The sequence below is a fragment of the Vigna radiata genome, unplaced genomic scaffold, assembly GCF_000741045.1.
Source record: "Vigna radiata var. radiata cultivar VC1973A unplaced genomic scaffold, Vradiata_ver6 scaffold_171, whole genome shotgun sequence".
Lineage (NCBI taxonomy): Eukaryota > Viridiplantae > Streptophyta > Magnoliopsida > Fabales > Fabaceae > Vigna > Vigna radiata.
In genome coordinates, this window is record NW_014542551.1 from 664,799 (window position 1) to 692,509 (window position 27,711).

Consider the following 27,711-nt stretch of genomic DNA (forward strand, 5'->3'; position numbering starts at 1 on the left):
AAGCAATTGGGTGAGTCATTTGCCATGAAAGACATGGAAGTTGCTAAATAGATTCTTGGTATAAGAATCATTTGAGACAAAAAAAGAAAAGAAGCTTTGGCTGTCATAGAAACATTATGTTGAAAAAGTGTTATAGAGATTCCAAATAAGAAATGTTAGAGTTGTAAGCACTCCTCTTGCTACTAATTTTGAACCAAGTGTTAAACAAAATCCATTAAATGAAGTTGAGAAAACATATAGAGCATAGTTCCTTATGCATTTGGGGTGAGTAGTTTGATGTATGCAATGGTGTGCACTAGACCAAATATTGCATATATTGTTACTGTAGTAAGTCGATTTTTGTTGAACCCGTACAAAGAACATTAGAATACTGTGAAATGGATTTTGAGAAATATTTTAGAGTGTGAGGTACAATGGCAAAATAACGATTGATATTCTCATACGCTGAAAACTCGAGTTTTCTATTCCGTGTTGAAGTGTTTAGAAACACTTAAAAGTTATAGATATAAATTGAAAAAAGATTATCTCAGTTGATTATTCTCATTCATTTCGTAAACTTTTACTTAAACTTTTCTCCCAAATTCTCTCTTAATTCAATTGGAATCCATTCTTTCTTTGAAATTTCTTCGTGTGACTCTTTCTCCTAGAATTGTCTACATCATATTCTTTCTTCATTCTACTCTTTTCTTTCTCTGATATACCGAAACCGCAATGGTGCATCTTGCACGCCCAAGTTCCTATCATTAGAGATGTTTTTATTAGTCCATGCAAAGTTTCATCTTAATTTTGATGCTAGCGACAAAGTTACTTCTACCCAGTATGATCTTGTTTTCCCCCCTCTATCATATATCACTCCAAGTAACACAAAATTAACGTAACCAGCATTAAGCAATCCCATATCTTTTACTTTCTTTAAGACGGGTCAACATTCAAACATTATCATAAACAACGACTGCAATTTCAATTCTATCACGAAATCTTCCTACACGCTTCCATTGTCCCATTATTTAGCAATTCTCATTAATTACCTAAACCTTCATTTTAACATTGACATGATGATTTAGATTGAAACTTGCACTCGGGTGGGACTGAACCTAACTAGTAATCTTAGGAAATGAAATAAGCACCAACACCACATTAATATCTAAAACAGAAGACAACATATGCAACAACGCACTGAAAACAACCTAAATATGAATATGAGATTTGAAGGCATAACGATATATAACAAAGATAAAAATGAAAGCTATTTTCAAATTCATCACGAAGATGGAGACGATTATGCATAATAGATTACATGATAAGGGGACAAGAAATTAAATAATTTGGTAGAGGAAAGGAGCTACAGAGAATAAGAACAAATAGGAGGTTATGAACACAGTGATAGTCGGGAAAATCCGGTGTTGAAGTAGGTAAAATTAGTGGGAAAAGTCCCATATTAGAGTTGAGAAAACTGCTCACCAAAATTTCAATTGAGAGAAAGTTTATTCTATTTTACACAAAAAATAAATAAATAAATAAAATTATCCATCAAGTCCTCTGCTTGACATACATTAGAAAGTATTTAAACTTTTTTCATTATTTCGATTCCAAACCTTAGTCCTAAATTCCTAAACTCTTAAACAATTTCACTACTACAAAAATGTATAAAACAAAGTTTTTTTTTTTTCTCATAAACGTTCTTTAGACACAATCTATTTAAGGATTGTCTAAAAAAATCATTATCTATTGACATTCACCGATAGACTATACTTATTTGAAAAATCGTTGTCTATTAATAAATAATATTTATTTGAATAAGCGCGATTTATCGATAAGTACCAACGGACATTATTTTTTCAAATAAGTCTTTTCTATTAATAACACCAATAAACAATATACTGTTTATTGGTTTAAATTTTTTTCTAAATAATTTATTTAATTTTTCAATAAAAGCACTTTTTCAAACAATCACCGTTTATTGGTCCATTTTTTTAAAAAAATATTTATTTAGTTTTTCAATAAACAATCTATTTTCAAACATGTGTTATCTATTGGTTAAATTGTGTACTAAAATATAAAATATTAGAAAAATATGTAAAAAACAAAGGTTTAACAAAGAATGTTCATTACTTCAGTATATAAATAAAAAATTATTAGTACAATATTGCAAAATGCATAGTCATTTAGATCCATCCAATATATATCGCAAACAATGACATTACTTTATAAGACAATATATACAACTATAACATACTAATATATAAGCATTTGATTGTCGGAATATTATTGACATTTGCAACTAAGAAAATATTACAACAAAGAAACATAATATAAAATTAACCAATTAAAATTTTATTACAAATTAATTATGTATACAATCAAAATAACTGACATCGGTTAAAATTGTCCATTCTTCACGATATGTGATAATTTTCTTAATATAACGAAAAACGTAATACCCATAATTATTACCATTTGGTTCTTTTCAACACTAAAAAACCTAAAGTAATGAACATTAATATAATTGCTATGAACATCAATTGTTCATAGAACCTAAAAGGCCGTCTTTGGTATGAACATCAATATAATAAGTTGGTTCATTTTGGAGTACGTGTTTTTTCACAATTTTATCTTTTAAAGACACTTAAAAAGAAAAAGTTGTATAAGTGAATTGAAAACAAAGTTTTAAAAGTGAATTGAAAACAAAATAGTTATAAGTTGTAAAAATAAATTTAGACTTACTATAATAAAGACTTAAATATTAATTTAGTAATTCAATTCTTATTTTTGTCTAGTTTGAAAATAATTAAAAAAAAAACAAAAGAAAAACATGAGCTAACAAATGACACGAGTTAACGTAGTTAGTATTGTACTATAAAAATGATCAAATTGTATTATATTTTCAAAAATCATAACTTAATTAAGATTAATTAAAATCTGATGACAAATTTTCGAAGAAATAGGAATACTAACCAATTGCCTAAACCAATTTTATTTTTCCATATTTATAATTTTATATTACGTTTTCTAGTAGTAAAATTTAAATTGAAGACATTATTTAAAAATTAAGTCGAGTATTATTGTATATGAAATTTTTATTGTGGTATATCCTCTTGTTTAATCATATTGTTAATGAACTCACTATCTTGAATTTTGGTGGAGAAACCAGCAGCGAAAAAAATTATGAAATGAAGGACGAACAGCTTTCAAATAGAATACTAAAGGGTAAAATAGATATTTGAACTTAGTGAGCTGGCGATATCAATTCAATGGTTACACGAAGCAAACTTTTGATTTTTAGTAATGAAAGTCATAGTGATCCTTGTGAAATGTCTAAATTGTCCTTATAAATTACAAAGATGTCTCCAGTAGAGCACATTTACTATTTCGGATTGGTTTTTTCCTGTAAACAAACATTTCTATTTCGGAATAGTCAGAGAACAAGTTGAATATATACTTCCTAAATGCTTTTTTCATATTGTACATAATAGCTTTTAAAAAAGATTATGATATTTTAATAATTTTTTTTAACAAATTTTTGACAATAAATCATATATATTACTATTTTATTGATTTGTATATTTGAAACAAATGAATTACAAATAGTAATAATTATAAACAATTGTTAAAAAATGATTTATAATACATTTTCTTTTTAAAAATACCAATCTCAAACACAATTTGTACCTCCCACTTTTGTTCTAGATTTCTTTTTCCGAAATGTTCTTCCAAGTTTCTCAACCACTAGCACAACACAATATCTTTCATGGAGTTTAAAATAAATATCCGAGGGTCAAAATGGGCATTCCAATCTTGTAGGGATGCAGGTAGAATTTGGAGGGGTGCAAGAAGTGGCTGTCCAACATGTAAAGCGAACAAAAGTGTTCTTTTAGTGGTTCGTATGGGTGCAGTCACCATTCAACGCTAATGCCTGTTATGCTTCATCATTGTTTAAAAAACATAATTATTGATTTGTAGAATTTAATTTTTATTGAAACTCTTACTTTAGTAAGTCGGTTAAATAAAAGACTTATGTACCGAGTTATAATTCCGAATTGAGCTGAAACTGCTTTGTTTTAATATTTTATGTAGCACATGAAAAATAATATATTTAAAAATACTACACAATAAAATTGTCGACGACGATAGTATAATGTGTTATACGTAAGCAGATGACATTATAGATGTTTTAGGAGTATGATAGATTCGTGAGATGATGAGAACAATATTTGAGTTTCTTTAAAAAATTCTTTTGGTATAGACTTTTGAAAAATAGTAATTGTAGTGTTGTATTTCCTTAGTCATTTTAATTACTTTTGGAATAATATAATTAGACAAGACTTTTGAAACTATTATATTTTGAGTAAATTATGCATGCTCAAAGGTAAGGTTTTTAAAAAATACGTTTTCATACTATGATAAACTTTTGAAATTTACTAATTTTTATAAAATCGTAGCATCCTAGAAATCGGGGTGTTATATTTAGAACTTATCTGCAAAATAAAAATAGAACAAACTATTTTAAGTACCCAACAATTTTGTATAACTTATTTGGGTTAGTTAAACACAAATATTTAAATTATTTTATAACCCGAGTAAATTCTTCACAAGGAACACCACAATGTTTTATTTTACATTTATTTGAAATATGACCCTTTTTCACGTAATAAAAACATGTAGCAACATTTGGTAGTTCCTTGTTCCTACCCAAACTTTATGGGTTCTTCTATATTTATTTTTATTTCTATTTTTATAATTATAATCATAATAATTTTGATTAGATTTAGGAACATACTTGATTTTATTTTTATAATTATAATTATGATAATTACAATTATATTTAGGAACATTTTTAATTTTATTATTATAATTATAATCATAATAATTATAAGTATATTTAGGAATATTTATAACAACATTTTTAACTTTTAAATTATTTTTACTATTCTCAACATAGGTTGTTTTATCAAAAGGCTTCTTTTTATTTAAACGTGAAATACATTCATCACTTTTAGCATATTTACCTTTCTCATAATAAAATTTTATTTTTTAAATCTTTACTCTCTTCAAGAATATTTTCATATTTTGATTTTAATTCTTTAAAGTCTTTCTTCAATTTCTTATGAGCAATATCCAATTTTTCTTATTCAAATAATAATTCTTTAAAGTATTTTTTTTTTCTTTCACCTCATCCTCGTTAAATCTCTCGAGATCCAGTTCATACTCTCTCAATTTACCAAATAATACAGTCATTGACATGGTATTGAGTTTTTTTGACTCAATAATAGCGGTCACCTTTAGTTTCCAAGTCATGTCCAAAGATTTAAGGACTTTCATATTTAATTCATTATTATCAAAGGACATAGCTAACCCAATAAGATGATTCACAATATGTGTGAAGTGTTTATGTACGTCTACAACGGTTTCTTCCTGTTTCATGCAGAACATCTCATACTCTTGGATTAGAGTATTCCTTTTGTCTCTTCTAACATCATCAGTTCCTTCATGGGTGACTCTCAACATCTCCCCCAACTCTTGAGCATTCTTACAAGTCGAGATCCTATAAAACTCATCAACAGTTAAAGCAGGTGATATTATGTTACAAGCCCTTACATCCTATTGAGATATTCTTCTATCATTAGTATTCCATTGCTCACATGGTTTGGGTTCCTGCAAATTGTTAATAAACACAGTAGGAACAAAAGAATCATTTGTGACAATTTCCCAGATCTCAATATCAATAGATTCCATGATAATTTGCATTCTCACTTTCCAAAAAGCACAGTTTTCTCCAGTAAACAATGGAGGTCTATTGATAGAGGCACCCTCAACAAAGGTTTGATGTTGCCCCGTCATTCTTAATTACTATCAAAGCAAGCTCTGATACCAATTGTCAAAGCGGTGCAACAAAATGGTTAGCGTGTACAACAAACCAAGAGGGCGTGAATTGGTTTCTTTTCGCAAATCGTTCCTTTAAATATTTTCTCGTATTATTTAAATTCCTTAACGATAAATTAAAACAAATAAAAAAGTAAGAAAGAGAGAAAATTACACAGATGATTTTTATACTAGTTTAGATTGATGAATCAGTATTTTGTACTATTCACTTAGCTTTTTGCATCGTTTTGTATTAGTGAATTGTGTTTAATTCTCCATTATTGTCTCATTTTCACTATTTGGGCTTAATTTGACTAGTAATTCTTATTTTAATTAATTTGAATTATTTGGGCTTAATTATTTCAATTATTATTTGCAGGACAATTTTGGAATCATATTTAAGACAACAAGAGGGCTGCTACATCATTTATTATTTTCCACATGAATATTTGTTTTTAATTTTCGTTTGTAATTTAATTGAGCCTATTTTTGGGCATATTTAGGAGAATCTCCCTTAGGGGTTTAGGTTTTTGCTTTCACTCTTCTTTTATGTATTGAGTCTCGTTTTTAATTGCATTCTCATTTCCGTTTTGTGTTTTAGCTTCATTCTCGTTTTCCAATTTCATTTCTTTGCACTTTCGTTTTCCCAATTCCATTTATTTTTCAATTTTGTTTCAATTGATGTTGTTTGCATTTTGGGGTTGCTAAATCAATTTCGTCTAGGTTTTCGCATTGCCATTTCATTTCTTGTTCCGCATTTCAGTTCTATTTTTTTACTCCAATTTCGCTTTAATGGAAGTGTAATTCTGTTTGGGTTGGTTATTGTTGAGATTGAATTGTTCCCATGAGATTCTGCACTCTGAATTGTTATTCTACTGCCTTGCCTTACACCTTCTTCAATATGCTTTTGTCCTTGCAATTAGGACACACTTAGTGATCTAATTAGTGTTTGATTTTCGCTTAGTTAATTAGATTGTGTGGGCAAAATTGATTAAGACATGTGCAATGTGTTTGCTTAACTCACATTTTTTAAGACCAGATTAACCTTCGCTTAGTTGGTTAATTTGTGTTGGATTAGGGGTGAGACCAGCATTTAATCATTGTTAATCTGGGATTGGAACATTGCAATCGAAAGAATAACTATCTGTTTTTAATTAGTGTTTAAATTCGTGTTTTAATTGGTTCATTTTAGTTTAAAAAATTGTCCAAAAACCACCCGCCACCACGTATTTGATCTAATGACTGAACCAAATATTAGTCCTTGAGAAACGACCTAAGAGTCACTTCCTAGTTTATACTGCACTTTAATTGCATATTAATTTGATTCGGGTACGACCTCGATCACAAATCATAAAGATCCTAGGTCTAGTTGTTAATCTCAAAAGAGAACTAACGTTTCATTATCACAAACCAACAAATTGTTACAATCACAACAAAAAATAATAACAAAGTTTATAGTTAGAATACCTCTCTTGTTACCACAAGCGATGAAACTCACTTCCCCTGAAACTCACAAGGGATGAACACCTCCTCCAAATGTTTCATGAAGGATGAGCACCTCCTTTGAATCTTCACAAAAGATGATAGACTTTAACTAACCAACAACAACAACACTCAATCACAGCTCCCGTGAAAGTTCTTGCTCTATGCTAACACTGTTAGGATAAACTTAAATTTTAGGGATTCATTAAAATCCTATTTTATTCGTTTTGGGTTTAGTAATATTTGGTTTGATTTTGATAGAGATAAAATAAAGTTAGTTGATATTCTATTGTCAGTTGTTATTATTTGTACTTCGCCCAAAGACCCTATTTGCACCTATTTAAAAGTTGCCAAGGTTTAATGAAAAAATGCCCACAATGAATTGAAGAGTAAAATTATTTGTGTGGGTCACGTTATTTAAAAAAATGGTACCAAAGCGAGGAGAGCTTGAGTGTCCAAAGAAAAAGAGTAAAAGAAAAGATAAAAAAAGAGTAAGAGAGAGATATAGAGAGAGAGAGAAAGAAAGAGAGGAATAATGCATAGCTTCAAGAGCGGGAGGGTAGAAAGGTGGATCTTGTTGGAAAACAGGTAGGCTTCTTTTTACACCAAGAGGGAGGGTGAATTGGTGATGTTTCAAAAATAGGATCTTTTCGCAATCTTGAAAACAAAGTATAAAGCTTTTTAAACTTTCTTGGAATGCAAGAAATCAGAAATTGTATGCAGCGGAAAAAACGTAGTTGACTACGTAAAATATAGAGTCGACTGGAATGTAAAAGACAAGGTATAGAGAAAATCAAACACAGGTTTTTATACTACTTCGGCCAACAATGCCTACATCTAGTGTCCTTCCACCCGGAAGCAAATGCACTATAATGGTTGCGATTTTTACAAGAAGAAATTTATAGATGACCTCCACGTCAAAAATATAAATCTCTTCTCTAACCCAAAACCAAAATATAGCTGCCGAATAAAACCATAATTGTAGCAAGAATCCCCTCTTCTGTAATCTGCAACACCACTTTGAACAATCCTCAAAGTGAACTATCCCCCTGTATAACAATAGGTACAATTCCAGCAGTCTTCACAGGATGTCAAGCCTTCAACATGATCACACAGAAACACCTTTCTTGTGCAGATAATGATCAACATATGTAAGCGCAGAAAGTCTCCTCTATGAATCTCGTTCAAGAAAGATCACCACCATCTTCTTAGAGAATTCTTGGAGATAAGAAAAATCTGAAACAGAAATGAAAATTATCAGTTCATCAAAAGTCTCTGAACAAACCTGTGTTCAGCCTATTTATAGATTTATGTTATACAATCAGATTCTCAGTCGAATACACTACTAATTCAGACGACTATATTATGACAGTTATAACAGTTCAGTCAACTTAGTAGCTCATGGTCAACAAATAACAGAACATATTTAATATAGTTGACCAAGTCATCTATGCTCAATTAACTTTTAAAATATAGTCGTTAGAGTGCAAGAGCATAACAGAATTCCAAATCAGATAACAGATACAGTCGAATGTGTAAAACACATAGTCGACATCTACCATGTAAAACATTTTAAAAAAAATTTCTTCTCAAAAATACACAGAGCATTGATTCTCAAAATCTGCACAAAGATTTTAGCATAGTCGAATCCATTCACAATGTAGTCGAATGTACTAGAACTTTGTCATACAGTTAAAAGTTCATAAAAGTGTTTGTGGTTTTCAGCTTTAAAACATGTGCAGTAAAACATATGAAATGATGCAAAACACATAGCACATAAAGCATGTAAACACATTCCAGATATATATCAATTAATCAGCATAGGAACATGTAATACTGTACATAAACATGTTCAACAGATATAACAGTTAATTTGCATAAGAACATGTAATAACAGCAAACAACATATGCATGTTATTAAGCAATGTGCTGTCATCATCAAAAACTAGATTGATATAGAAATTGTGTTGTCAACAATCTCAACAGATCTCTTCATCCTGGAGGGGCGGTAGAAGAGATGGGTCTCTTCGTCTTTGAGGGGCGGTGGAAGAGAGTTAAGAATTTAAGTGTTACCTTTCCTCTTGCGAGAGGGTAGAAAGGTGGATCTCTTAATCTTTAAGAGGCATTGGAAGAGATGAGTCTCTTCGTCCGAGAGGGGTGGTGGAAGAGACTAAGGATTCGAGTGTTACCTTTCCTCTTGCAAGAGGGTAGAGAGGGATGAATATCTCGCCCGTAGGTTCCGACTCATGTTGAGTTCATTGTCATGTTGAACGTCTTGGAGTAGAGGAGACATGTCCGAAGCTACAAGAGGACCACTTTAATGGTTTTGTTCGATAAAATGGAATATATGTGGAAGTATAGAAGATGAGATAAGGTTATAAGAGAAAAGTTTCACCTAAATGGGAGAAGTTTGGAACACTCAAAACCTAGACGATCCTGGGAGTAGAGGTCGAGAATAAGGAGAAGAGGATTGAGAAAAGTGGCCAACCAATCTAAAAGATAGAAGGTCCATAAGGAAAAAGAAGAATTCAAATATGATTAAAAGAAGTAAGCCCGGTGTGGGATGATGCACATGAAAAGCCAAATAAATGATGAAAGATTTAAGTTTATGGGGGAGTTTTGTTAGGATAAACTTATATTTTAGGGATTCATTAAAATCTTATTTTATTAGTTTTGGGTTTAGTAACATTTTGTTAGATTTTGATAGAGATAAAATAAAGTTAGTTGATAATCTATTGTCAGTTTTTATTATTTGTAGTTCGCCCAAAGGCCCTATTTGCACCTATTTAAAGGTTACCAAGGTTTAATGAAAAAATGCCCACAAAGAATTGAAGAGTAAAATTATTTGTGTGGGTCACGTTCTTTTACAAACACCAAGTTCTCAAAGCCACAAGCACAAGGGTTACATAAACCCTATAATACACTTATCACAGCACACAGCAAAATAGATAAGCTTTTCGAAATTCACGTATTTTGTATATTAGAATGAGAGTCCCAATCCAATTTATAGAAATCTCACTCATTGATACCTCCAAAAGCCCGTTGTCTGCTATTTAACGCATGATAATCGATTATCCACTTATGGTAATCGGTTATGCATTTAATGAATGAACAACAGTAAAAAACTTGATTGAAAATTCTCATAATTTCTTATGATAATCAATTATGTCAAGTCATAATCAATTATTGATAATCGATTATCATTAGTTGGTAATCGATTATCTTGAGCGAAAATGAGGTTTTTTTATTCAAGACGAATTTTAACGCAACTAAAGGCAAACAATACATGGAATCAGAGATAAACCACAACATATACATGATTCTACTAAATTACAAAAGCTTTAACATAAAAATAAGTCTTCACAAAGATCTTCTTGCAACAAGAGAACTTGAGACTTTACTTTGAGATATCATCAAAACTTCTGAGATACATCTTTATGCTAACATCTCACTCCTTTCAAGGAGGGCTAACCTTTTAAGGCTATTCCACTGTAATTTCATTATGGATTCTAAGATTAGGTTGAAATAATGTCTTTGTTTCTTTCGATTATTGATTTGGGTTATCTTTTTTCTATGTCTTTTATCTTTCAATCATATCAAAAGTAATGGTTTTTACATCATGAGGTATTTTAATCTATAAGCATATTGATCATATGAGTCTATGGGTTTCTAATTTTGATGGAGAATGTACTTTGATTGAATTTAGGAACTTTCATATAATTGAATGAGTTTTTGCTATGATTGAGAATATACTTTGATTAGTGATAAATTTTTTAACAATAATTAGTAAAGAATGTACTTTGATTGATTAAATTTTAACTTCATTAGGAGATAAGAGAATGAATTTGATTAAACATAATAGGATTTAATTGAGAATATACTTTAGTTGAATTTATTGTGAATAATCTAGAAAAGTCTTGCTTTTATTTGAGAATCTACTTTGGTTCAATGTAAGATCGTCCTCAAATTAATTAAGAATGTACTTTAATTAATTTGAAAATATAAAACATTAATCAGTTGCACAATAAAATATGGATAACCGATTATGAATCTATTTAGGAAAATTAGTAGAATTAACTTATTTTATTATAATCATTTCAATGTCCTTTATATGTTCTTCATTTAAATTCACATCAATCTTCAATATTAATTTCATTATGATAGATTTTTACTTTTACCTTTAAGCATTGCATTGTGTTTTACTAACCTTTCATAGTCTTTCATAACAGTCAAATATTGAAGAGCAATTTCGTATTCGTTGGGAAATGACTCATGGTTACTTTAACCTTATCTAATTTGTTAACTACTAACTTGGCAATGCTAAAGCTGTCTTGTAAAGTAGTATTAATTTTATAACTTCAACGACAACGTATCAACTAAAAGTAGGGGAGAGAAAATGAGAGGAAAACTTATGGAATTTAAGTTACGCCACTTGGAAGGATCCAAGAGAAGTGCAAGAGGATTGCTACTTACTTTTGCTACAAGATCAGATCCAAAATTGAACTAAGAGATAGGTTATATCTCAAAGAAGAAATGCAAATCAATGCAAATCACTCTTGTTTCATTTATGAAAGGTGTGTGAAAGGAGGTCATAGGTTGCTTATATATGTTTAAGAGAGGAAAAATGGTGAGTGATCTAAAAGATGTATGACTTGGATGTTAAGGGAAACATAACACACGACCAAGGCAGCTTAGGTCCCACATCACTCAATTCTATATCATCCTAAAGGTATATAAGCTACTTAACTTGCTTAAAGAACTAAAGCTAGACAAGAGTTATCTTGTGTTACAAGTAACTAAATGAAGACTTGTCTATTCTTTTTTTCCTATTAAGTCCAAATTATGTGAAGTCTTACATTTCTTGTACTTTTAAAAGAAGAAGGACATATAAGCTTCTTACAAAAGATAAAATACAAAGAAAACAAGTTGTACTACTAAAGGCAAAATACAAGTCAAAGAAACCTATTCTACTCTTTTTGGACAAAGGAATAAAGGAGTCAAAAGATGAGATGATTTCCTTTGGTCATGCTCCCTGTAACTCTTTTATTCTCTTCATCTTTTGCCTATCTATGATCATGCATGATTGGGACTTCCTTTTGTATCCTTATGACCCTTTGATTATTCTTCTAGTCTTTTTATTATCAGTGTGTTCTCCACATTGAGCGCATTCATCTCTTCTTCATTCTTCTTTCTCAATTCAAACATTTGATATTGTCGTTCAAGTAACAATGTTATATTCCCTCCATTATGATTACTATGAACCTTATCCTCTTATCACTTTTCTTGTTAACCATGTTCTTCGTCTACACCATGCAATCTTCTAAGCACATGTTAATCTGATGTGGCCATCAAATGTGCTTAAGAGGGACAAAAATCTTCTTATAAAACTTTACTTTATCTCCTACTCAATCTAAGATTATTTCTTATCCTTCAACTAATGTAAATTCCTTCCTTCTTAGTCGAGATGTGAGATGAGTATTTAAGTCTACGATTTTTAAATATGATACATATAACCGTAGATGAGTAAAAAATTTTATTTTGAACATCATGTCAATTTGTACTTATTTTATGGGTTTTTGTTTGAGTAGACTTATGTTATATAGAATAGACCTTGTCTAAAGTTACTTATGATATATTAATCAAGGAGGTAATTGCTTTAAACAATGTCTTTAATTAAAATGAGTGTAAACTAATAGTTTAAAATATATGTAATTATGAATGGATTAGTGAAATAATTTGTAGTTGATAAAATGAACTAGAGACAAGCGTAAATCAATATAAAAGTGTGTTCGGTATCATTGTTTGTTAAAGTCTTTATGCTCTTCAGCATTTGTAAAAATTTATGAAAACCTTTCTAAAATCATTGGAAGTAAAACATCATTATTTAAAAGATTTTATTATGATTGTTATCATGTACATAAATTACAACAGTTATTTAGAAGAAAACTCTATAAAAATCATCATTGGATGAACATCTTAATCTATATTAAAAGCCCATCCAATATCATCAGAGCATTTTTGAACTCCCTTCTGCTATATATCCTTATAATGTCAGTTTTCTATAAATGCAATGACGAGCACGGAGCTACTTTGTGCCTGGACCGAATCGGACTCATTGACTTCCTTTTCCTCTTCTAATTTTAATATATATAATATTTTAGTATCATAAAAATTATTTTTAATTATCTTAATATGAAAATTATAAGTACTAAATTTTGTCAAAGCAATCCATTGTAAATTTAAAATTTCTATCAACGTAAAATTATCCAAGTCTAATTTAATATACTGTATTTTAAATTTAAATTCATTTAATTATATATTTTTCTTTAATAAATACTTTATAATAACTTAAATTTTAAAATATTTGATAACATATTAATTAATCAAATTTTTAATGAATAAAGAGAAGTTGTTCTAAAAGATTATAACTGCACATAGTGTTTTTTTAATATAATAATGACGTAATACTTGTACATAATATATAAATTAAAAGAATTGTAATAAATACAAAATATAAATTTGAGTATTTATTTATCTTGTTTTTAATAATACTTTTATATATATGGCCTTTCATTTTATATTTTTTATGATTAATAAGTTTTGAATATTTATATATTAAAAAAATATTTAAATTTATTTCTTGAATTATTTTAAAGGCGTTATCTTCAGTTTTGCAACCTAAGTTTTGAACCAATTTTTGTTTTCGGCCGTTTTGGACAGGTAACATTATTATTCATATCATGAAATTTGTCTATTACTATCATTATTGTTTAATTTATTAATCTATATTTTCTTAAAACCTATAGTAGTCTAATATTATAAAGCACTTCCCAATGGATTTATAATTATAATACACAATAAACATTTAATTTTTTATGGTCTAAAATCCCGTGTTTTAATATTTGTAGTTATCTTAAACTCTATTTTATTATTATTATTCATTCATTCATTTATATATATATATATATATATATATATATATATATATATTGTGCAATAGTTATTATAATAATAATTAATTCAATTCTTTATATAAAAACTTAAAGTCTAAGAAATTGTATATGTACAATATCATATTAGGGCCGAACGGTTACGATATATTTTACTAGAGATATAAAATAATCATGGGATAATTAAGAATATCTATTTAAAAGATATTTAGCAACTAACCAGATTTTCAAATAAGTCTGTTTATATTATATTTTGTTTATATTTTATCATGTTGGGCTTATATGAGTTCAAGGTCCATGAAGCAAATTATAAATAGAGAGTCAGGGTCACAGGCCATGTAACTTCCAATCACCTTCGAATCACCTTCCAATCATATTCAATTCATATTCTCAAAGACTTAAATAGTGAAAACCCTTCACTAAATATTCAATCAAGAGCCGAGGCTCTTCAATACATGCCTNACTTGGGCGTCAGAGTGCCATTGCAGGTACCTCCCCCTCCGGTCAAAGCTTAAAGATCATCAAATGATCAAGGGTGAAGGAAAGTGAGCGGTCAAGATCCAGGAAAAGCGAGCAATCCGACCAGTCCAAGCGTCAGAAAGCGGGAAAACCATGTCAGAAAAGATTAGTGTCTCGGTCCCTAAAAAATCTACCGAAACATTTTGGCGCCCACCGTGGGGCCGAGCGGCAAACCCAAATGGCGACCACGAGGAGCATGGAGGAACAACAAAACACCAGAAAGATGATCAGAAACAAAGACTAAGCGTTCGGTCTCGACATCACTATTTCGAATCAACACCAGAAACTTATTTTTATCAAAGTGAAAACTATACTACGTGAATCATCATCTATATGAGGCGTCATCAACAAGATAAGTATTTTTTAAATTGATAATAGATATTATAACAACTATTTTATATAGTTATTAAAAATATACATATAATATAATCCATAATGGTTATATGATATATTATAACCGAAATATATAATATATTATAATCGAAATATATAATATAATCCATAAAATATTATATGATATATGATATGCAATTTCTAAGGAAGTATATAAAATCAAGAAAGCTGCAACATTGTGGAGATTGTCTTCCATAATATATACGCATCGAGATGCATTTAAAGAATACCACATACTATATTATTATATATGCATTTAAATGCAGGTTTGAATTCAAAAACAGATCAGAAGGCTATAAAGCAGTTACTTTCCAACCATGTAAAATCATAATATGGATTCTTCAAACATTTAACCAAAGACCGAACAGTCTCGCCTATATTTTTTATATTATATATGTGGCAGGTCATAAGACTATAAATCAAAGACAGCCCCTCGTGGACTATAAATCAAAGACAGTCCCCTATGGACTATAAATCAAAGACAATCCCCCATGGACTATAAATCAAAGACAGTCTCTCGTGGACTATAAATCAAAGACAGTCCCCCAGAAAGAATCTGAAGTTAAAGACCGAGAGGTAAATCCCTCTCGTTAAAGAACAAATCGAGAGGTAAATCCCTCTCGTCAACTAGAAAGTTGAAAACAAAGACCGAGCGATAAATCCCTCTCGGTCGAGAGGTAAATCCCTCTCGTTGAAGAAAAAACCGAGAGGTAAATCCTTCTCGTCAACTAGAAAGTTGAAAACAAAGACCGAGCGGTAAATCCCTCTCGGCCGAGATGTAAATCCCTCTCGTTGAAGAAAAAACCGAGAGGTAAATCCCTCACGTCAACCAAAAAGTTGAAAACAAAGACCGAGCGGTAAATCCCTCTTGGCCGAGAGGTAAATCTCTCTCGTTGAAGAAAAAACCGAGAGGTAAATCCCTCTCGGCCGAGAGGTAAATCCCTCTCGTCAACCAGAAAGTTGAAAACAAAGACCGAGCGATAAATCTCTCTCGGCCGAGAGGTAAATCCCTTTCGTTGAAGAAAATACCGAGAGGTAAATCCCTCTCGTCAATTAGAAAGCTGAAAACAAAGACCGAGCGGTAAATCCCTCTCGGCCGAGAGGTAAATCCCTTTTGTTGAAGAAAAAACCGAGAGGTAAATCCCTCTCGTTAACTAGAAAGTTGAAAACAAAGACCGAGCGGTAAATCCCTCGCCCGAGAGGTAAATCCCTCTCGTTGATGAATAAGACCGAGAGGTAAATTCCTCTCGATTCATGTTAAAGGCCGAAGAGGTAAATCCCTCTTGGTTCATGTTGAAGGCAGAGAGGTAAAACCCTCTTGGTTCATGTTGAAGGCAGAGAGGTAAAACCCTCTCGGTTCATGTTGATGGCCGAAGAAGTAAATCCCTCTCGGAAGCACGTGCAAAACAAGCTCCTCAATACAACGAGAACAAACTCCCCTGAACTCATAAGTCATACAGTTAACCATGACTAAAGCCTAACGCTTAACTCGGACTTGTGGGGCATAATGTACAATATGATATCAGGGCCGAACGATTACGATATATCTTACTAAAGATATAAAATAATCATGGGATAATTAAGAATATCTATTTAAAAGATATTTAGCAACTAACCAGATTTTCAGGTAAGTCTGGTTATATTATATTTTGTTTATATTTTATCCTGTTGGGCTTATATCAGTTCAAGGTCCATGAAGCAAATTATAAATAGAGAGTCAGGGTCACANGCCATGTAACTTCCAATCACCTTCGAATCACCTTCCAATCATATTCAATTCATATTCTCAAAGACTTAAATAGTGAAAACCCTTCACTAAATATTCAATCAAGAGCCGAGGCTCTTCAATACATGCCTNACTTGGGCGTCGGAGTGCCATTGCAGGTACCTCCCCCCTCCGGTCAAAGCTTGAAGATCATCAAACGATCAAGGGTGAAGGAAAGCGAGCGGTCAAAATCCAGGAAAAACGAGCAATCCGACCAGTCCAAACATCAGAAAGCGAGAAAGCCACGTCAGAAAAGGTTAGTGTCTCAGTCCCTAAAAAATCTACCAAAACAGTATATATTACTCCTAATGTTTTAGAAAGCCAGGAAGGTAAGCAAATTCAAATCCTAATATTTTATTTAAATATATTTTATTAGCATTCAAAAGTCATGTTGTAAAAAAATATATGTTGTATAGAAAATTATGAAATATTCAATGAGTGTAATTTATAGTGATATTATTTAATATATCTTGTCTATCCATTTATATTTATATTATATTATATTATATTATATTATATATATAATATATTCTTATATTATTATGATTATTTATATTATTAGTCAAATTTATATTATATAAAATTATAATTTAAAACATTATATTAATATTATAATTGTATTTTAGGATCGTTCAATTTATACGGTTATAAATGATTATGGTAACCACTTGAGAGATTATTCGGTCGTGATCCATTAACTAAATGGTTACATATAAATAGTAAGGTTTAATAATTTAGAAAGTCTATATTTTTCATGACTTTTCTCGAATAAGTCTCTTACTTTTTTTTTATCTAAATTCAGTTTTAATTTTTAAAAAATTGAAGCAATTAGGTCTTTGTCATTAGTTCCATACTAATACCATTAAAGAGGGTGCCACGAATCAGTTTGTGATTATTTTAAATTTTTTAAATATTTTTTAAATATTTTTTTATTTATTAAACTTTTTTAAATTTTTTAAAAAATTTCACCTGTCAAACTAACATTGTGCCATGTGACAATGATAGTGTGACTTGACATTGATAATGTCATGTTCATTGTTAGGCCACATGTCATTGCATTAGTCTCAATTTAATTTATATATTTTTATTTTGTGTCAATTTGGTTTGTGTATTTTTTATTTTGTCTCAATTTAGTCCTTTTTTTTAAAAACTAAGCATTTTTATTTTTCTCCAAATTCAAACAAAATTTAATTTGTATATAAATCTTACAAATATTTTTATTAGATTTGATATTTTTATTTAATATTTTTAATGAGATTAAGTTTTCTATATCTATATTTAGTTAATTATATAAATGTTAATTAATGACATGAAATTTTATTTTATTAAAATAAAAATTGAAAAAAATTTCGTGAAAATTTTAATTAATGCAGAAGATCAAGAAAGAAGAAACTACCTTTAATTATTGTTCCAATTTTAAAAAAGTGAAATTTTGCATCAATGACATATAATTTCATTTTCACATCAATAAACAAATTAATGACATGAAAATATCATTTTCTTAAAATAAAAAATTGAAGAAAATTTTGTGAAAATAATGTCACTCTTTTTCTTAAAGAACATAATTAATATTTATATAATTAGTTAAATATAGATATAAATAAACTTAATCTTATTAAAAATATTTAATAAAAAAATATGTAAAAATTTATGTACAAATTAAATTTTGTTTGAATTTAGGAAGGGGCACAATTGTTTAATTTTTAAAAAAATTAGGACTAAATTAAGACAAAATAAAAATATATGAACCAAATTGAGACAAACTAAAAATACAGGGAACACATTGAGACTAATGCAATTACATGAGACCTAATAATAACTCATGGCACTATCAATGTCATGTCACACTGTCATTGCTATGTGGCACAAACTGACACGTGACATCCTCTTTAACAATGTTAGTACGAAACTAACGATAATAACCTAATTGCTTCAAGTTTTCAAAAATAGAAACTCAACTTAGACAAAAAATAAGTGAGAAACATATTTGAAAAAAATCATAAGAAATAAAAATTTTCTGAATGACGGTAATTTAATTGGATCACAATTAGTTTGTCAATAATCTAATTGGATCACAATAAATGATGAGAAAACACAATTAACACTAATTGGATCATAATTAACTTGTCCATAATCCAAAGTTCTTTTCAAAATTTATAAATATAAATTTATAATGAAAAAAAGTATGTAATTATATTTATTATATAGGAGTATTAACTTTGACATCAGATTATTTTTGAGAAGCCAACTCCAAATTAAACCGAATAATTTAGAAAATAAACGGAAAGAAAGTCAGATCCTTGAAAGAGAAAATCCGAAAAATATATAACGAGTGCCTCAACCAAAATAATGATAACATAAATGTGGTTTCCTTTTAACCCTTATCAGTTTACTGTTTAATTGTCTTCTTTTTTTCTTTTCATTCAAGATAATCACGAAATTTAAACTTACGAAACTCCTCACTACTAATAACTTGTTATTATATTACCTTTCCATCCACTTGTCACAAGGACTTTGACTTTAGAAATTGGTCAATGGAAGACCATAATACCAAATTCCCTCTCATTTGACCCTTTTATTACTAGTCTTTCATTTATATACATGAAATTGAATTTTCAGACTTCATCCCATATATTATAATTTTCTTCTAAATACAAAAATATATTAAAATACTATGTAGGTTAAAATTATTTAAAGAAGAGAATATTAAACTATATTCCGTACAAAAAGGAAATATATGATAAGATTAGTTAACGTAACAATTGTTTTAAGCTTATATTTTGTGGTTTCGAACAATGTAGGATTATAATAGACGGATCAGTAACTTGATTCACAAAATAAAAATTTGACCCATAAACTGTATGTTACGGCTGGTTAAAAAATATTATTTTAAAATATGTAGATATTCACAAATATCTGTGAAAAATTAAAAAATATATTTTATGTCTTTTAAAATAAATTTTAAATAAAATTATAAAAAATATATATAATATAATATAAATTAAATTAAATATAAATTAAATTTTATTTTAATCAAATTTATTGTAATAAAATATAAAGTAATTTTAATTTTAATTAAATTTAGTTTTAAAAAAATATAATTTTTTTTAAATAACGAATAACTCCGAATCTGATAATATAATACTAACACATAGTCGGTTTAGATATAGATATTAAAATATCCATTACTTATTATCTACAAATAATAAATATCCTAGACAGTAACTATTCATGAAAACTTTTTTTTTGTTATTATTAATCGTGTTTGTTGATATGTTAATTAAAAAAAAAATAGAAAAACTGAAAAATTAACAAAGTTGCATTTTTTTTTTTCACTATGATTTTTGGAAAGGAACAAATGAGACAAAAAGGGAAAGAAAATAAAAGAGAAGAGAGAGAAAATGAGAGGTGACATGTATAATATGAAAAATAAATAATTGATATAAATATATTTTTATACACATTTAATTTTAAATATATATTTAGTTTTCTAATTATATTAATTTAAGCAATTTAAGTGAAAAATTAATGTTATTTAATTGTTAATTAAAAATATTAAATGTATATAAGTGATAATATAATTAATTCCTCATCTATATAAGTAATAGTTAAATTTAAGAAAAACTTTAATGCACATAATTCTAATTAACAAGTGGATAATATATATTAGTAATGCATTAAAGTTATTTAATTTTAAAACTTGAAAAATTAAATATATAATTAAAATTTGATAAAGATTAAAAAGAGAGATTTAGAGAATTATATTATAAAGAAAGTAGATTTAAACGAAATGAATTTGTTTTGAAGAAATATATATGTGTGTATGTATGTATGGAGCAGTAGTAGCAATGAGAGTGAGTAGTGGGACTTGGTCTACCAACCCCTAACAAAACGGCATTTACTTCTCGTGGAATTTCAATACTCTCCTTCTCAAACGAAGGACAGTTAGTTTCTTACCCATTTCTCACCCTTCATTCCCATCTCACTCTTGTTCAACAAAAAGATCCAAAATTCAAGGCAAATCATTATCGATCGATACTTAAATACTACATTGGATCTCAGATTATATACTCAGAATCAAAACATTTTTTCATAATATTAATAATAATAATAATAATAATAATAATAATAATAAAATTATTATTAATAATAAACCAGTATTTGCGAAATCCATTTGGTATTAAAATGACACGTGGGTGATGTGAGTTACTTGTAACTCTTCCTTTCGACGGTTGTGCGTTATCCTTCAGTTGAAGGTCACAGCTCAGTGACGTTGGAAACTGAACGAGGTCGTTTTGTTTCTGACATTAAAGAAGGTCCTCTGCTTCGTTCTTGAAACAAAGATCTCTGTTAAATTTCGAAAATACCCTTTGTTATATTTCATTCAAAAATATGTAATTCATACATTGACTGGTATTAAAACAGTCAATTATTAAACTTAATGAATTATAATAAATAATATAAATTTTGTGCATTGTCATTGAATGATATATATTAAATTCATTGACTTTCATTATTGAACGTAATGAAACTGAAAACCAAAGAAAAAAAAAAAGGTTATGGAAAGATATGAATATGAAAATCAGAAAATGTCATTTTCCATTAAAGGAACAGCGTGTGGTTCAGTTTTGGTAAGTTTCTTGATATGGTGCAAAAGGGTAGGTTGGGCAATGGAAAAAGGGTTTGAAAATGAATAAAAGAAAAGGGAGATTGAGTGGGGAATAAATACAGAAACGGGCAAGTGTGGCATGTTACATGTTCTCTTTCTCTCTCTTGCATGCACATCTTTAATTAAACCTCAATAAATTCAAATTTTAATTCTTTTTACGGTTTCCGTAAAAAGGGAAATAAAAGAAACCCCCCAATTTTATTTTTTTTTTGACTTTTTATTATTTGTTCTACATTTTTATATCTCTCGGTGGAGGAATGCTTGTCACCTACTCCTCTCATACTTGGTACTCCATCCCTTCCCTCTCTCCCTCTCTCTCTCTCTCTCTCTCAAAGCGCAACACAACAGCAATAATCAGAGCAGCGCAATTGAATTCACCAAAATGCGAATACTCTCTTGAACTCCGTTCCGTTGATTCGCCATGGACAAGCACAAGTGCAAGCTTTGCTTCAGGAGCTTCTCCAATGGCAGAGCCTTGGGGGGTCACATGCGCTCTCACATGATGAACCTTCCTCTCTCCAAGCCCGAAGAAGCGTCACCGCGAACCATCCAACTCAGCTTCGAAGCCGAATCAGCTTCTTCCTCTTCCTCATCATCCGATGATGACGAAGACGGTGACAAGGGTCTCTGTTATGGCCTCAGAGAGAACCCCAAACGAAGCATTCGCCTCGTGGATCCCGAATTCTCGTTCGCAGCTGCAGACACTGGCTCCGCGATCCTCCATGACAGAGAGAGCGAGTCCGAGTCATCCAAGAGCAACCCAACTCGTAAAAGATCCAAAAGGCCATGGAATAATAACAATAATAATAATAATAATATTAATAGCAGCAATTATTATTATTATAATGATCATAATAATGATACTAACAACTATACCACCCCCAGCATCAAGAAGCAAGTTTTCGGAACCGAACATGAAACCCTGATGAAGAAGAAGAGTAAGACAGAATCGTGGGTGGATCACGAACCTGCGAGCTCGGTCTCCGAAGCAACTACCGAGGAAGACGTGGCGTTTTGTCTGATGCTGCTTTCGAGGGACAAATGGAAGCGACATAAGGACCAACCGCAATTCATGGAGGTGGAAGATCAATATGAGGAGGAGGAAGAGGAAGAGGAGGAAGAAGAGGAGGAAGACGAAGCATTCGAGGAGAGCGAGGAATCGCAAGAGACGATGAAACTTTGCAAGAACCGAGTACGAGGAAGGTACAAATGTGACACGTGCAACAAGGTGTTTCGATCGTACCAAGCTTTGGGGGGCCACCGAGCGAGTCACAAGAAGATCAAAGTGAACGTGAAAGTGGACGGTGAAGAAGCGGAAGTTGAGCACAGGAAGAAAAGTGGAACGTGTGGGGCGGAGAAGAAAATCCACGAGTGCCCCGTTTGTTTCAGAGTCTTCGCTTCGGGTCAAGCACTTGGAGGACACAAGAGAACCCATGTTACTGGGTCAGCACCCGCAACAGTTGCATCAGCTTCAGCAAAGTTTGGAAACAGCTTCATAGATCTCAACCTGCCCGCTCCGATTGACGAAGACGAGGCTAGCCAAATCGAGAACTCTGCTGTTTCCGATGCGGAATTCGTCAAAACCCGATAGGTAAAGGAGAAAGGATGAAATTTTTTGGTGCCCAGAGATAAATTTATTTTTGATAAGTTTTATATATGTTCTGCAAATTAGATAATATGGTTACTCTATATTATTCATGTAATGTTATAAATTATAATCATATAATTCTTCCAAGATTCTAACCGTAATGCAGTTCTTCTGATCTGTGCTGTATCTCTGTAAGAAACGTAAGGAATCAATCAATGGAGTATTCAAAAGTTATATATGCTTATTTGTTCTGTTAATTTAGATTCAGAGGAACTTTTCTTTTCCCCCTTGCTAAGGAGCAAGTAGTGCAGAAGAATTGGCCGCATGCGTGTTTTAATGGGCTCTGTTTCAGCTTCCAAGCAAATACAAAGTAACACTTCTAGTTTTCCACTTCTGACTTCAAGGAACATTGTACAGTTCCATGAAAAGATACGTGTTTCCCTCATCGTTCTTTAAAATTCTTTCATTATCATTCTTAAATTCCCCTCTGGCATTTAAGAAGTTCGTATCTTTTTCCCCTTTTCTTCCTTTTATATTTTTTTTTTCTACTGAATGGAAATTATGTCCCCCAAGTTCTTTTTTCTACTTTTTGATTCCAACTTTTCAACACATCTTTGTAGCTAGTAGAGGTTGCAAGGTGAATCAGAAGATTAATTGCTTCGATTTAATCTGATTGTCTTTGATGGTGATTTGTGTAGTTGTGTTATTGGTATTTCCCTGTTCCTTATTTATTTGCTGATATTAGATCAATTTGTTTCTTTAGGAGGGACTTGAAGCAGATCCCTAATTAGACGTAACTTGAGTTATAAAGCTCAAGCAGGTCTTTGGTGCTTTATGAGGGACTTTAAGTCACCTTCATTAAATATGTAATAAATGGCATAACATACGTTCCTTAGACTTTTTTCTTATTTTTCACTTATTTGTATTTTATTGATTTGGTCAATTAGAAAACAATAGAGTGTGTGAGCAGGACTTGAGACTTTATACAGCTAGGATGTTACAATTTAACCTCAAAGTGCTTAATAATAATAATCTAACAAATCAGAAAAAGATTGCTGGAAGAGATTATCAAGTTCTTTGGCTTTTGGAATTGATTGCAAGTTGACCTTGTTAATGTGACATCGTAGCCTTCATCGCTCTTGAACTAATTGTCTTACCAATTTATTATCGGTTGTAGGATTTGGATTGATTTATTTGGTTTACTTTGCATAAACAATTGTTATAGTTGTATTTAAAGTTAAAACAATGTGATAATATCTCGGATTTTTTTCTTCTTTGATTAGGATGTTTTTTGGCCAAGAGCTTAAGAAACTTCTTTTTAAGTTAGAATTTCTCTTCTTGAGGTTTTATCTATTTTATTTATAATGAAACTCTCTCTTCTAAATTTATAATTAGGTTTCTTTAGTTTGTCGGATATGGTTAGACTTTCAAATATTGTCAAGGAAATTTTGTTAAAGCTTCAAGATGAAATAAGATGTCAAAACATACTAAACTTTCTAGATCAGGATTTTTGGTTTGTTTGCTTCGTTTTCGTAGGTTATGGTATCAATTGACCTTAAGAATGAGAGGATTAAGACCTAGGCTGCTTTAGATTGATTCTACGAGGAATTGGGTTGAGTATTGGAGGGCTTCTTCAAGGAAATATCAGAGAAACTAAAGGTATCTAGTGGAAGCTAGGAGTATGGGTGGAAGATGTTTCGTGGTTATATTTGGGGGTATTTTTGGGGTTTTGTTGTGGATGGGATAAGGGTTGGATTGATCAAGGTTTGGTGACTTTTATATGAAAATTGGGTGGGAAAAAATGATGATGCCAAGGGATGAGGTGGTGGCAAGGATTCTTGGTAGTTTGATGGAGATACTTGGATTGAGTGGTGGTGGTATGGTGTGTGTAAGGTTAAAAACTTTATTATTGTGTTTTGGGTGGTTCTTGACAAGCTTAGGTGATCAAAAAAGTAAGGGATAGAAGGTTGTCTAAAAGTCTTGGAAGGTCTCATGGCTCACTTTTTAAAAGCTCCAATAAGGCAAGAGAAGGAGAGAATACTAAGAAAGTCTCAATTAAGGACCAATTGTCTCCCAAAGAAACACTAAAAGTTATCAAAATCACTCAATTTCTATTTCAAAGGTTCATTTGCATAAGAAGTGATTGTCTCTTTTATAGCTTAAATAACATCATCCTATCAACTTTGAATGGAGATATGAGACTTTATTTTATACATCACATAGACTTAATTGTTTTAACTTAGGTTAGCTTTATTATAGTATCGAAATAAACTATTTTAATCGATCTCTTTTCAAGATATTTTTATTTCATAGGAAACTTGTTTCTAGGTTTTTTATTTTTCCTATTGAAGAATCTTCTCTAAGGTTTTATTTTTTTTATTTCTAAACTCATTGTTTAGGATCCATCAATAATTGATAATATGTCATTCTTAATTATTCTCTTATTTCTTTAATTTTTTTTTTCATTTTCTTCTTTATTGTCTTGATAAGATGTTCCTTTCACGACCTAAATATTGATCAAATTATGGTCTAAATCAACATTTTGTTAATAGATTTCACACCCTCAATTATAAGGATAAGATATCATTGATCTAATAATAACTTATTAGGACATGATTTCTCATGATCAAGCACTAGTATAGAGTTCAATAAATTGAACATTTAAATCTAATGATAACTTATCGACACACCCCCTCTTTGACATTTCCTTTTATTAGCTTATTTTTTGTAATTGGGTTTAAAGACTTGGTTAGAAACCAAAATAGGCCTACTTTAAGTTCATATTTTACATCTTATGTAAGACCTTCAATGTGCTAAAAACTAGATGCAAAATTCATTTGCAAAGTTTTCATAATTTTAGTTGTTTCTTTTTCTCTCTTCTCTTGTATATTTTAGTTTATTTCTTTTCATCTTCCTTTGTAGCTACCTTTTGTTTTCTTTGCCATATTTTTACTCTTCAATATTGGAGAATCAAATCTTTGTGGATCAGTTAAAAGGCTCAAGCTTTGCATTTTATGTTTTTGAAAACCTAAATTTCTAAATAAGTGGAAGAGCAAATAAAGGAGGATGAGACCTCGAAAGATGAAAATGAAATGGAGGTAGCATTGGTGGTGTTGTGGCCCAACAATCGCGGGGAGGAAAAAGATGAAGAAAAAAAGAGAAGACGATGAGGAGGAGGAAGAAGGAGATCCAAATTCATATTTTATTGATAATTATTTACTAACAAATTTGTGCATCCGTCGATAAAGTTTATCGACTACCATTGTTAACTCTAAATTTAGTCAAGTTTTTCTAAACTAATTACATATCTTTGGGCAAAGTTTTGTGTCTAATTATTTTTAGGTCAAATTTAGTTTATATTGTTAAAATTCTTGTTTTTCTTAAAATGTGTCAACTGTCTTTAGACTAATTTTTGGTTTATTTCTTAATTGAGCTAATTCTAGTTTCTTTTAGATGATAGAATTCAAATTTAATTCATATATGTAGTTTTTCATTTTTAGTTCGTCTAATCTTAGTTTCTGTAATTCAACTCTTGTTTTCTTTTTTAATATGCATTTTGGTTGCTTTATTTATGATTGAAGATTTCACATTGTGACTTGTTATCTTGTGAATGATAGTCCAGTTTTGTACATTTCATTTGAGAGAAATTTTGAAGGAAGTTGGATACAAACTTAAATTTGCTTGCTGAGAGGCATTTGGAGGGATATGGTTATTCTTAGAGGAACATTGATAGGAAGCATTCGAAGAAGTTTTCTACCAATAACATTTGGGTACATGCCGTTGCATTGGAATAGTCGAAGTGACGGATTAGACATGATTCAAAAATGCTTGTGTTAAGACAAATCGTCTATAAGACTTATATGTCTAAACACTCTCATATGTTTTGAAATTTAACCAAATAAATTTAAACGAAATGAGAATCTGAAGATGCTACAACTAGAATAATAGGACAAGCATAAACATAAGTATTAGGTTCAAAATCCCTAATCATCTAGTAACATAGGAAAAGCCTTAGGAAAACACCTAGGCATAGACGAAACATAAAACAAGCAAAGTTAAGGCATCCAGATGCAACACCAAATGACTTCCAAGTCAAAACGTTTATGAAAGTTATGCTAAACGTGTAAGTTATACTATACCAAACGATAATAAGTTAATTTAAGATCCGAGAAAATATGGGTCTTAAAAATAAAGTATTTTTGAGACTTTGGGTTTTTGTTTAATAATTAGTTTTCTTCAGTGTATATTTTTGTTAAAACATAATTATTATGTTATTTATTTATTTTTTGTCTAAGGGCAAAAAAGTCTTTTACATTTATTTAATTGGTGTAAAAATTAATTAAAGGGGGTGTAGAAAGAAAAAACATGCAAATTAAATAATCTGGATATTTAGTAGAATGATATTATGTAAATCTTTTAGAAGATTTAGTTGTTGCTATTTTAAAAATTAGTTAAATGAAAATAGGAGATATAATCTTGGTGGGTT

At 30.2% G+C, this 27,711-nt stretch overlaps 1 protein-coding gene across 1 annotated transcript; it reads left to right on the forward strand.

Moving 5' to 3' along the window:
* The first annotated feature begins 21,584 nt into the window (after positions 1–21,584).
* Positions 21,585–24,058, forward strand: LOC106780254 (zinc finger protein ZAT9). The gene is made up of 2 exons (XM_022776938.1): positions 21,585–23,228; positions 23,488–24,058. Exon 1 carries the CDS (start codon positions 22,059–22,061, stop codon positions 23,226–23,228), a length of 1,170 nt encoding a protein of 389 aa, XP_022632659.1. The 5' UTR covers positions 21,585–22,058; the 3' UTR covers positions 23,488–24,058.
* Positions 24,059–27,711: the final 3,653 nt, after the last annotated feature.

Excerpts from the sequence above, each read along its gene's own strand:
- LOC106780254 (XM_022776938.1), top strand. The coding sequence starts at position 22,059 with ATGGACAAGCACAAGTGCAAGCTTTGCTTCAGGAGCTTCTCCAATGGC.